The sequence below is a fragment of the Drosophila miranda genome, chromosome XR (genome assembly GCF_003369915.1).
Source record: "Drosophila miranda strain MSH22 chromosome XR, D.miranda_PacBio2.1, whole genome shotgun sequence".
Classification (NCBI taxonomy): domain Eukaryota; kingdom Metazoa; phylum Arthropoda; class Insecta; order Diptera; family Drosophilidae; genus Drosophila; species Drosophila miranda.
Window position 1 is genome coordinate 23,941,672 of NC_046674.1, and position 12,527 is coordinate 23,954,198.

Consider the following 12,527-nt stretch of genomic DNA (forward strand, 5'->3'; position numbering starts at 1 on the left):
TTTGCCACGATCAAGAGATCGAGAAATGGATTTCTGAAAGTCACGCAAAGCCCAATTGCAAACGGGTTTAGGCCGTGCGGCAGTGCGGGCGGAAACATTATGAGTAATTGCCATTGCTGTGGGCCATATGCTGCCTGCCTCCTATATATGCCCCAGCGGCGGACCCAAATGGCAACAGTTGCTACAGATATCCCACAGCTTCAACATGGCCCATCAGTTCCTCAGCTTTGCCGCCTCCCTGCTGCTTATCCTGGCCCCCGCCTGGGCCGGCATCATTGCCCAGCCGACCATCGGCTACTACGGCGACGAGCACGCCGTGGCCCACACCCAGCAGAACGTGGTGCGTAGCTTCGACGGCACCGTCTCGCACTACGCCAAGTCCGTGGCCACACCGTACTCCCAGGTGCACAAGCAGGACACTCGCATCAGCAACAATGTCTACCAGCCGGCGATTGCCAAGACTGTGACCTACGCCGCCCCAGCCCAAGCTGCTGTCTACAACCATCACGCCCATCCGGAGCCTCAGCTCTTCACGCAGGCAGCTCCTCAGGCCGCCGTCTATCATCAGGCAGTCCAGGCAGCTCCTGTGGCCAATGTCTACCACCAGGAAGCTCCTCAGGCTTCTGTCTACCATCAGGCAGCTCCTCAGGCCGCCGTCTACCATCAGGCAGCTCCTCAGGCCTCTGTCTACCATCAGGCTGCTCCTCAGGCTTCAGTCTATCACCAAGCTCAGCCCGCCGTCATCCACTACTCACCGGCAGAGTCCGTTTCCCACATGAGCTTCGATGGCTTCGGCACCCATTGGGGATTCTAAGGGACTCATCTTTCTTCTCTAAGTTGTTAAATTAATTTTAATAATTAAATCGTGCGTTGAAAGAAATTCTTTGAAGATTTTTCTCAGTGAGAGTACCTTTGATGATGGATGGATTTGCAGGAATGAAACTGCAATCGATAGCTTTTGGAACACAATATACGTAGCTCCTTTGAAAATATCTCATAAGTGTTCCCGAACTTCGAGCTTTCAAATGCCCGCTCCACATTCCATCCTAAAAGATAGATTTCAAATTTTGATTGCAACTAATTGAAATGGGTAGCTCGAAAGCAGTCCCGGAGCTTCAATGTAAACTTGAGGTATGGGGTAATTCATCTTTCACAAGTGCTTTCAAAAGAGCTATAGTAGAGTACAGAGAAATGCATCTTGTACTCGTAGATCGCAATGCTGATATGTTTTTGTCTTCATACCCTACTGTGACGTGGCTCAGCGACATATCTCAGATGTAAATGTAGGAATCTTTTCACATTTCCGTCCGCATCCCGGTGGACCTGGTTCACGAGTTCTTCGCTTGGCTAGGAGTTGGTCTCCGGATGCTCCTGCCTGCGGCCCGCTCCGTGCTTATCGCCCACGTTCGGAGGCTGCGTAAACAAATCATAAAAATCCACACAAAGTGCACTACAAATAGCCCCAAGTAGGACATTAGCTTGGGTCCTTGTTCGGTCCGTGCCTGGTTGCGGGCCAGTCGGATGGCAATGGAAAGCCAGTGGGGTACGTGATTTGTGCAGCGCAAACTTAAAAATCGGACATGGAAGCTACGTGACTCGCATGGCTCGCAGTCCAAGGATCTATCCGAGAGAGCAGGATAGGAAGCAGGCGGTAGCCAGCAGCCAGCAGCCAGCAGGAATCAGGAATCAGGATGCTGCCATCGACTGACACAGCTTATGAACTAATAATATTTCCCCCTGCCCTCGTAAATTATGCACCTGGACAACTGCTGTGCTCGAGTGGCGTAATCTGGAAATTGAAATCACATTTTTGCAGCCTCATTAATTTTGCAAAGAATGATCTAAGGACAGAGCCCCGGCCATCGCCGTGAGAGTCAATAGTCAATTTGTGTTCAAAGTTTTTTCCACATAGTTTTGCATAAATGATAGCTTCATTAGCTGGCCATCAAAGTAATGGCCAAAATGATTACCAGAATGGGGTCCAGCCACTGTTGGAGGGCACTGTTCTCTCCCTTTGGCGAGGCAAATTGAAAAAATGAGCAAATGGCAGAATGAAGCCATAAACTCCGCTTAAATGCAATAGTCCGGGATACCCAGAAGCCCCCACTTTTGTCCGCCACTTGAGTGCTAAAAGGCGCAATGATAAAATATTTGCCTGGCCCGGGCCAAGGCAAGTAAATTGTTGGCTCAAAAGTTGAAACAGCCAACAAAAACTCCGGGGAGAGAGCGCGAAAGCAGAGATGAAGAAAGGCCGTGCTGTCAGTTGCTGTTTTTGTTTAGTTGTTGCGGCTAAAGTTTGCTCCGTCCTTGTCCGGATCCTCATGGCCATCACGGCCAGCATGGCCCCATGACCATTCGCATCGCCATCCACATCGCCGCCACGGCCAAAAGGAAAGCCGGCAAAATAAGAATGCAAAAAAATGCCCAGTAAGACGTATTTATCAACATAATTACATTTTTTAATGGCTTTTTAAACCGCAAAATGGCAAAGCCGTAATCCGAGATAAAACTGGAGCACAAAAATGTACGAAATAGAGACAACTTCTTTAACATTCCCTGCTTGTTCCGGAGAACCTAGAAAATGTTATCTCAATTAGTGGATCCTACGCTGAAAGTGTTTCATATACAAGAAGATACAGTGAGGCTTTCGTGGATCTTGTCCTAGATACACATATCTTTGGGGCTGTGCGGGTGGGGAAGGATTAGTCATTGGCGGATATATGCATTCGCATACGCACGATGAGTCTATTGGCGATTCCACTGATTCAGCCAGTGCAGATCTCGCATTCCCTGGAAAACTGACGCACTCATGCCAAGTTGGATATTTAGTGCATGCTGATACGATTACATAGTTTCTGCGCGACACAAGCCTATATAAGGGTTGCTACATGAAGGAAGCAAGTCAGTGCAACTGGTCGAACTTTGTGGCAGCATGTGGCGAGTTGTGTGTCTCCTTTTCTGCATCGCTGTGGCAGCCGCCATGGACTTGCCCAAGCCTGATGAAGCAACACCAACAGTCGACTGGGCGGATGAACCAACATTTACACTCGGCTTGCAAGATGAAACAGAGCTCGACTTGGAGGATGAACCAACACCAACACTCAACTTGGAGGACTTTTACGGCTACAACGGCATGATGGAGTATCTGAGAAACCTGAGCCAGGCCTACTGTTGCACAGTGACCCGCCAGTCGCTGACCACCACCTACGAGAACCGATCCGTTGAGCTCGTGAAGATCTCGGACGGGCAGGGGAGGTCGGAAAAGAAGGTCATCCTGCTGGATGCGGGTACCCACGGCAACGAATGGATAACCACCACAGTGGCCCTGAAGATTGTACACGAGCTGGTGGTGAATCAGGATGCGCATGCCAGACTCCTAGAGTCGTGTGACTGGTACGTCCTGCCCATGGTCAATCCGGATGGCTACGAGTACTCGCTGGTGCAGAAACTCAAGCTCTGGCAGAAGAACCGCTCCCCGCACGGGGGCCAGTACGGAACCAATCTGAATCGCAACTATGACACGCACTGGAACTTGACGGAAGATGCCCCAACACACAGCCAATACTATCCAGGGAGCTCCGCATTCTCCGAGTTGGAAACCTTGGCAGTCGGTGGTCTCATGCGAGATCTGGTGGAGACGAAACGCGAGTTCCTCTACATAACTCTGCACACAGAGAACAAGTCTATCTTCTATCCTTCGGTGTTCGATACGTAAGTTCTACATATATTAAACCTCGAAATTGGCTCAGTTTTTTTCTCTCTCGCTCTCTCTCACTTCAGGAAGACAGGCAAGGCGGATGGGCTCCTTCATGCGATAGCTCAATTGGCCAGTGCAGCAATATTCGAAAAGACGAGGTCGGTGTACGTCCCCAGCCTGGCCTATGGATACGACGGCGTTGGCGGCACCAGCCTGGACTACGCCTACGAAGTCGGCATCCCATTGCTATTTGCCTTTGAGATGCCCGAGATGAGAGCGGAGGCTGAAAGCAAAACCACCTTCATCACCCATCAGGCCATGGAGGGTTGGGAGGGAGTCATGCATCTGGCGTTGGGGGCGCTCGAAATGTATAGCCCCAGTAAAAGCAGTTCCAACACCACCAATCCACCATCTGATGGCTCGAAACACGCCAATTCGACATGTGCCCCAGCCACGAATGATGCCCCATCTGTATTTGGGAGCTTTGGTCTTCCCGCAGCCACTTTCAGTGCCCTTCTGGCATATCTGGCCTTGGCAGTGATTTAGTAGAGATAATCACTGATCAGCTCCAAAAAAATTTTTTTTTTTTTAATATTTAGAATTACGAATAAAGAACAAATAAGAAACAAGGGCAATGAAATTTATAATTGTATGTGTTTTTGAATATGCGCTCAGAGAGATTGGAAAAACTCCAATGAATTTGATTTATCTTTCGATGCTCGAGAGAGTGGCGCGCCTGTCAAACGTCACATTGCATCGTCGGATACACTCAACCTGTTCGAATTGGATTTATACTTTGCAAATTACATCAGAATAAGCTATAGCTATGGACATACTATATATAAACATATAAGTATCAATCGGCATTCACTTTCCCCGCGAGAAAATTCATGGGAACTCATCTACAGTCTTATCAATTGTCAGAGCCCAATCTCAAATAAGAATCCGTTGGGAAGTTCTGGTGAATTCAATTGGATTAAAAGTGAGCTCTAGTGTCCAGGGTATATTTGACTTGACTCTCGTTTGCTCTACAGCTGATGAAAGACAAGGACTATAATATTAATCAATCAGATAAGTCATATTAATTATGAATGGTAGTATTTTGATATTTCCATTCGAGTGTCGAGGGTAACTGCAGCTTCGACCCCAAACAGATGTCTCTCCTGATGCCCGGCCATCGGCGAACGATGCTATATATAGCGCCGATGATCGAGGACAGAGCTAGTTCCGCTGCTTCTCGCTCTCTGGAAACATGCGGAGAGCTCTGTGTGCGATAATGTTGTTCGTGGCCAGCGTCGAACCCTCGGCGAAGCTGCGGAACGTAGGCTCGATAGAACTGGATCTGAACGATTACTACAGCTACGAGGGGGTGATGGATTACTTGGATACCCTCGCGAAGGACTACCCAAATCGGGTTTTTTTGAAGGATGCAGGCCGGACCTATGAGAACCGCATGTTGAAGACGATAACCATATCGAACGGCGATGGGGTGCCGGGAAAGAGAACAATCTTTATGGATGCAGAATTGCACGCCCGAGAATGGATGACCCCCATGGCCGCGCTCTATGCCATCCACCAGCTCGTGGTCAATTTCAAGGAGAACGCCGATCTACTGAAAAACTTTAACTGGATCGTACTGCCGCTGGCCAATCCGGATGGCTACGAGTTCTCTCGCAACTCAGATAGGTGGTGGCGCAACAACCGCTCCCCGAACGGGAGGCAGTGCTTCGGGACCAATCTGAACCGCAACTTCGATGTGGCCTGGGGGCAGGGATATTCCGAGCTGGCAGATCCCTGCACCGAATCCTTCGCCGGCAGCGAGCCGTTCTCCGAGGCGGAGGCCCGCCTAGTGCGGGACATAATGCATGAGTTGGTGGACAACGGGAGTGGCACAATGTACCTCTCATTGCACACAGCAAACCGATCGATGTTCTATCCGTGGGTATACGAGTCCTCCCCCACAAGGAACCATCACGAGCTGAAGGAGATTGCTCGGTTCGCCACGGACAGGATACTGAGGGAAACGGGTACAGAAATCAAGCCAAAGCAGGCCTATTACTACGGCGGAATGGTGGGCGGTACGAGCCTAGACTACGCCTTTAAGGTCGGCTTTCCATTGTCCTTTGTGTTCGAGATGTCGGGCCTGGCGTTTGGTGTGGAGTACAAGTTCTTTCCCCCGCCCACGGCCATCCGAAGGCTGACGACAGAGACCTGGGTGGGGATACGAGCGCTGGCCGAGAAGGCCATTGAGAAGTATCCACCCGGGAGAGCCATACCTGCGATTCAAAGAAAACCTGTCAGCAATAGGGCGCCAGGGAGTCAGGACTTAAACATCCTTGTTGGTTTACTGAGCACACTTTTGGCATACGTAGCCAGCCATTTAACTAGTTAAATAATTGAATATGTTTTCTATAATTAAAAAGAAAGACTGGTGTTGTTTTTTTTTAATGATAATATTACCACCGTGTGCTGTAAGCTGACTCCACAGATTTTTGTATAAACTTAGTTACGTTCGAGCTCTGAAACAGGTTTGAAATGATCCATCGAATGCATAACGATTGCATTGCATGTTGTTAAAACACTTAATTTGCAAATAAAGCCGTTTAACTATTATGCATACACTACACAAATACACAAGTTTTATACAAATGTTTGTTATTTTTAGGGCAAGTGAATTCACACAACTTTAAGTTTAAAATTCCCCCGGAAATCTGTATATTTTCGGCATTGGATTCTCTGGGGTTCTTTGAAATAATTTCAATATCCATCCATGGGCTGTCTCACCCTCTTCCCCGTCTCTCACTTCCCTTATTCACTTCATCAGTCGATTCTCGCAATACGCACACGCATACGCCGCGTTGTCTGCTCGTCTATCAACGTGACTTGGCTGCTTCGTCTGGTGGATATGTACATATGTACATATTGCATGTACGTACGTACATACACGGTGGACTTGCATATCACTGGCATTGTCGGATGCATTTCACATGCTGCAATTAACGCAACAAATTGCATTTTTAATATGCAAAATTAATGCAGAAAATCTTTCTGTCCGATGCAGCGAAGCAACAGAAACAGAAACAGAAATCGAGACAAAGACCTAGACTGAAACGAATGCGAAACGAGATATCCAAGGATTTTATTTATAAAAGTCATTGTGAAAATTGAAAATTCACATTCTGTCTACAATTGACCGCCGCCTGTCGCAGCCCACATTTATACTCTCTCCCACCCCGTAGATACAGATACTGGTCGGTACGAGGTACGAGTATTTTAAAAATAATAAAAAGCCATTACAAAGTCAAAGTTGCCTGGCCCAGGAAACTGCTGTTAATTAGTTTTTTCGAAGGCTGCTCCGGCAGCTGACCGTCCATCTATCCAATTGTATACCCATCCATCCATTTGTTACCTCCACCGCCCTCCATTCTGGAGGTCCGGTCAGGGCAAATGTTTTAATTTCCGCACGAGTGTCTCTAACGGAAATTACTTAAAAAAAAGTTCACGACTCCTGGCCAAATGCCCCACAAAACCCACGCTGCCAATGAGCCCCGGGGGAACGGACTCCTCGTTATCGCGCGACGGGCCAGGCAATCGCCACTGAATCGAGAATAATTAACATAAGTAATCGTGCCATTTACTTACACTTGCTCAAGATACTGGTAGTCCGGTTAGATTAGCACAAGTGCCGCTCAATTATCGGTTTGGGTCTGAGTGGCATGCACTTTGTTTTACATTCGAATCGTACTCCGATTAGATAGATACTCGCACTGGCAATCGTAATCTTAGTCGTAGTCGAAGTGCGCCTTGCAGGCCTATCCGATCCGCGGATCGTCTGTTCGAGTCAGAGTGCAAAATGCTGCTGTTGGTGCTGGTCCTACTGCTGGTGGCCGTTGGCTGGCTCGTCCATCGCGGCCAGGCGGAGCGTCGCCGGGCCGTGTCCAATCTGCCGGGACCCATGTGCCCCCCATTGCTGGGAGCCCTGCACATCATGTCCAGCATGAACCCAAAGAGTATGTAATTGAATCGATCGTAATAATGTCCTGTCTGTAAAAACGATAATCGATAAAGTGCTCTCAAAACCGAATGAAAACTGAATTTTGTAGGCGGTAGATCGCTGATTAAGGTCCACCCCATTCCATCCACATTCTCCCTTTTTCCGCTGATGCACGCGAACGCGAAAAGCAATTACAAAACCACAAAAAGTTTTCAATTGTTTACGAGCACACTTTGAAATGTACTATTTATTGCATATCACTTGACAGAGAGAGAGGGAGACAGACAGATCAATCTACGCTTTGCTGCATAGTGAGGAATATTCATTCATTTGTTTTGTTCTCTTGCTCTCTCTTAACCGATAAGAGCTAGGTGTAATCCAGATGGGATTCTCTTTTTTTATAATTCTCGTTTCTTTTTGGAATTCATGCTCTCTTGGTTTTTGGCAGCTTCATAGAACAATACGATAATGCTGCTAATCTTCCCATTACCTACCGAATCGGCGATTCTAATTGAATGAACGAATGGTCTACACATACACACAATACTATAGGCAATATTCTGAGAACGAAATGAATTACTTATTGATGCTGTCAGACAGAAAACAAACCACAGATTTCAGGGCAATCTTGGAGATCTGGAAATAGGGGCATTGCATTTCCGTCCACCATTCCTTTGAGCGGAAATGGAACTTGGGACTGCCAATTGGTTTGAAGGAATTCGCAATACTACCCTTAGCCTCTGTTGTAATTATTGGTATACCAGTATCAATGCACTTGGAACCATAAAGATGAAACAAATATACACCAACTGCCTTTATCAAGCAAACATTTAATCTTACTTTAAAAATAGTTTTTTTGTTCCAAACATTCAGTGCAGATTAAGAGGTGTTTATGTTTTCAGTAAATAGCACTTAAACAGCCACTTGAGCCCAGTACCTTATCATATTTTCATTCAGTTTCGACCAGAACCCCCCAGATGTGTTCTGGTGAACTATGGAACACATATGCATATCTATTAATACTGTTAATAATTATTTATGAGCTTAAAAAATCTTTTGACTAAAGAGTTAATGATAACGCTGCCTTGAGCGATTAAAAGTTATCATCAATGTTTTTTTCCTGCTCTTCTCCAACCGCAGCCTTCATCAAAGTAAGCGGTGAGAATATGCGCAAATATGGACCGCTGCAGCGGGTGTGGATTCTGAATCGCCTGCTGATAATGAGCGCCGACTCCGAGATCAACGAGCAGCTGCTAAGCAGCCAGGAGCATCTGGTGAAGCATCCCGTGTACCGGGTCCTGGGAAAGTGGCTGGGCAATGGGCTGCTCCTGAGCGACGGCAAGGTGTGGCATCAGCGCCGCAAGATCATCACACCCACCTTCCACTTCTCGATCCTGGAACAGTTCGTGGAGGTCTTTGACCAGCAGTCCAACGTCTGTGTGGAGCGCCTGGCCCCTCGGGCCAATGGCCAGACCTTCGACGTCTACCGGCCCGTCTGCATGGCAGCCCTGGACATCATTGCGGAGACTGCCATGGGCACTAAAATCCACGCCCAGGCTGCGGACAGCACTCCCTACGCGGAGGCAGTCAACGAGTGAGTCCATCCATCCATCCTCAGAGAGAGCAGAGAACCCCGTTCCAACTGATTAGTCTCTGATTGCAGGTGCACTGCTCTGCTGAGCTGGCGCTTCATATCCATCTACCTGCAGGTGGAGCTGCTCTTCACGCTGACCCACCCGTACATGAAGTGGCGTCAGACGCAGCTCATCCGCACCATGCACGACTTTACCACCAAGGTGATAGAGGAGCGCCGGCGGACACTCGAGGAGCAGCAGGGGTCCAAGTTGAGCCCGTCTCCCGACGACGATGTGGGCAGAAAGCGACGGATGGCCCTGCTCGATGTACTGCTGCTGGCCACTGTCGATGGGCGGCCGCTGACCAATGACGAGATCCGCGAGGAGGTGGACACCTTCATGTTCGAGGGTCACGACACCACCTCCAGCGCCCTGTCCTTCTGCCTGCACGTGCTGGCGCGTCATCCGCAGGTTCAAGAGAAGATGCTGGAGGAGATATTCCGGGTCATAGGCACCGATCGCAAGCGGCCCGTCACCATCCGCGATCTTAACGAGATGAAGTACCTGGAGTGTGTTATTAAGGAGTCGCTGAGGTTGTATCCGCCCGTGCCCCTGGTGGGACGAAAGCTGCAAACGGACTTCAAGTACAGTAGGTGTCAAGTTTACTAAATAGAGTGCTTTCTCCAGGCTGTACTGCTCCCCATCTTCTTGCAGGCCACTCCAAGTACGGCGATGGCGTTATTCCGGCCGGATCTGAGTTTCTCATCGGAATCTATGGCATGCAGCGGAACAAAAACGAGTTCCCCCAGTCCGAAGAGTTCATCCCCGAACGACACGAGAACGGGGAGCGCTTTTCGCCCTTCACCTTTATCCCCTTCAGCGCCGGGCCACGGAACTGCATCGGCCAGAAGTTTGCACAGCTGGAGATGAAGATGATGCTGGCCAAGATCGTGCGCGAGTACGAGCTGCTGCCGCTGGGCGAGCCCGTCGAGTGCGTCATCAACATTGTCTTGCGCTCGGACACGGGCTTCCAGTTGGGAATGCGCAGGCGCAACGATACACAATGAAAAGGTATAACAGATGTTGATCTGATGCATTCGTGCATTAAGACATTACATTATTACATTCCAAATTATATTCATAAATATTAAACAGTATTATTAAACGTGTCCATCCTTGTGATCCTATCGTGGCTTCAGAGCCAATTGAAAGCCATTAGAAGAGCCCAGAGAGAGTCGTAAGTCGAGGCGAGGGGCATCACCATAGGGCAGCAGCTCGAAGTTTGAGAGGATTGGGGCGATTAGGGTCTTGAGCAGCACCATGCTGAACTGCTTGGCCGGACAGCAGCGTGGACCCATGCTGAAGCTGTAGATCTCTGGCGGGTAATCCAGAAATCTCTCCGCCTGAAAGTGGCTCGCATTCAGATAGCGCTCCTCGTTGCGCTGCATTTCAAAGAGATTCACATATATCTCGGCGCCAAAGGGCAGAGTGCCGTCCCCCACCTCGCTATGAGCTGTTGGGGATCATACGAAAATCGGATCAAAGATATATCGTATCTCATTCATACGAGCACTCACTGTAGGGCATATCCTCGGTCAAGTGGCGGCCGACAATCACTTGGGGTGGGTAGAGGCGCAGCGTCTCCAGCAGCACGGCTTCCAGGTAGGGCAGCCGTCGCACGTCCCAGCTCTGGTCTTCTCTCTGAGCCTTCCGTAGCTCCTGCATGCAGCGCTGCTGAACAGCCGGATGCCGGGAAATCGTGACTAGGGAGAAGCAGAGGGCCGAGCTGCAGAGCAAGTATCCTAGATAGTTGCAGGTATTCAGCTCTGCACAGATGTCGTCGTCCGTGATTTCGGGATTATGGTTGCTGGCCAGCAGAATCTCCAGCAGTGATTGATGCCACTGCGCAGGCAGTGGCTCAATGCGATCCACCACCACGGTTCCAGCCTTGAGTTGCTCCTCCTGCTTCTGCAGTCTTCGGCATCGATCGATGTGCTCTTTGTGCTCGTCATTCAGTTGCTTGATGAGTTGCGCCTGTCGCCGCCGTAATAGGGGAGAGCTGACCCAGAAGGTGAAGCGGTTCACCGACTGCAAGCTCAGGAATCGCTTTCGGTAGATCTCCGTGAGGCTAAGGGAAAGAAGCGATGCTCTCAGAGGAATCTATGGGATGGGGCGCGTCACTCACCAAGTGAAGGCCTCGGAATACCCCTCGCTGGGGCGCACGCCGCAAGTGGTCAGTACCATCAGATCCCGCACAGCGGGTGCCACAATCGTCCAAGCATCGAACACATCGCGTTGCTCTGCATGGTCCGCCAGTGTCAGCTGCAGTAGCACCGCCTGCTGGCGACACAGCTCCGTCAGCGGCAGCATGTTTCCCTTGTTAAAGATGCTGCCTATGAGCCCGTGACGCTGGGTCCACTGGTTCTTGTCGCACATGAGAATGCCGCCGCCCAGCCAGTGCCGCATCAGCTCATAGCCCGTCTCCAGATGTTGCTCGCTCTGCAAGACTTGTTTGGCCAGCTCGAGGTCCGCCAGCGGCATGAAGAGTCTGTGGAAGACCCAGAGGCGGGTCACAGCTCCGTACTTAGTCAGATACTCGTGGCTACGCTGGAAGAAATCTAACAGGCCAAATCAGAACAGAAACGTTCCAGCAGGAGCCTCCAGCGCCACTTACTCTGCGGCTTGAGGAACAGCAGCTTGTGCATCGCGCCCAGCAGGGGCCAGGAGAAGGGTCCTCCGAGATTCTTGATCAGCGAACGCTGCCGGCGCGTCCTGAAATAGTTGATGGCCGAGGCCACGCAGAAGCACAGGAATGTGGTGGTCAAGATCATGGTTGCAACTGAGCCACGGAGCCGCTCCTCTCTATGCTAATCGAACCCTTTATGGCCGTTCCGATTGGTGTCACTAATCTCTCAAGTGCCCACAAAATTTGGCAGTTCTTATCGGTGGAAAACACTGGCAAACGGTGTACTTATTTAATTTGAGAAATCGTTCCAGCCAGGGATGGAATTTTGATGAAATCCTTGACAGTTCATAAAGTTTTTACTTTTCTCGATAGGACAGATATGTCGAAGAATATGTTGAATTGAGAAAAGCATGTGAATTTATTTTAGAAGCAGCTGGAGGTTTAAAATACAAGTATCCTTATCCTTATCTATTATAAATTGTAATATTTCAATGACAATTTTCAAATGCGTTCCAGTTTGTGTTCCACAAAATGTTGTGTAAATTATTTGCTACATGCGTTCCACAGGATGTTGCC

The 12,527-nt window shown here is 49.3% G+C and overlaps 5 protein-coding genes across 5 annotated transcripts; 4 read left to right on the top strand and 1 right to left on the bottom strand.

Moving 5' to 3' along the window:
- Nucleotides 1-205: 205 nt before the first annotated feature.
- On the top strand, nt 206-814 carry LOC108151607 (cuticle protein LPCP-23). The gene has a single exon (XM_017280293.1). It carries the CDS (start codon nt 206-208, stop codon nt 812-814), a length of 609 nt encoding a protein of 202 aa, XP_017135782.1.
- A 2,039-nt stretch (nt 815-2,853) lies between these two features.
- On the top strand, nt 2,854-4,307 carry LOC108165278 (zinc carboxypeptidase-like). The gene is made up of 2 exons (XM_017301313.2): nt 2,854-3,711; nt 3,781-4,307. Exons 1-2 carry the CDS (start codon nt 2,933-2,935, stop codon nt 4,241-4,243), a joined length of 1,242 nt encoding a protein of 413 aa, XP_017156802.2. The 5' UTR covers nt 2,854-2,932; the 3' UTR covers nt 4,244-4,307.
- Nucleotides 4,308-4,907: 600 nt separating this feature from the next.
- LOC108151606 (carboxypeptidase B) lies at nt 4,908-6,334 on the top strand. The gene has a single exon (XM_017280292.2). It carries the CDS (start codon nt 4,950-4,952, stop codon nt 6,087-6,089), a length of 1,140 nt encoding a protein of 379 aa, XP_017135781.1. The 5' UTR covers nt 4,908-4,949; the 3' UTR covers nt 6,090-6,334.
- A 1,178-nt stretch (nt 6,335-7,512) lies between these two features.
- LOC108151603 (cytochrome P450 4d8) lies at nt 7,513-10,422 on the top strand. The gene is made up of 4 exons (XM_017280289.2): nt 7,513-7,707; nt 8,832-9,285; nt 9,355-9,914; nt 9,980-10,422. The coding sequence occupies exons 1-4, from the start codon at nt 7,551-7,553 to the stop codon at nt 10,330-10,332; spliced, it is 1,524 nt and encodes a 507-aa protein (XP_017135778.1). The 5' UTR covers nt 7,513-7,550; the 3' UTR covers nt 10,333-10,422.
- A 9-nt stretch (nt 10,423-10,431) lies between these two features.
- LOC108151604 (probable cytochrome P450 316a1) lies at nt 10,432-12,345 on the bottom strand. The gene is made up of 4 exons (XM_017280291.2): nt 11,940-12,345; nt 11,451-11,883; nt 10,843-11,393; nt 10,432-10,778 (listed from the first exon to the last, which is right to left on the bottom strand). Exons 1-4 carry the CDS (start codon nt 12,094-12,096, stop codon nt 10,450-10,452), a joined length of 1,470 nt encoding a protein of 489 aa, XP_017135780.1. The 5' UTR covers nt 12,097-12,345; the 3' UTR covers nt 10,432-10,449.
- Between the last annotated feature and the right edge of the window lie 182 nt (nt 12,346-12,527).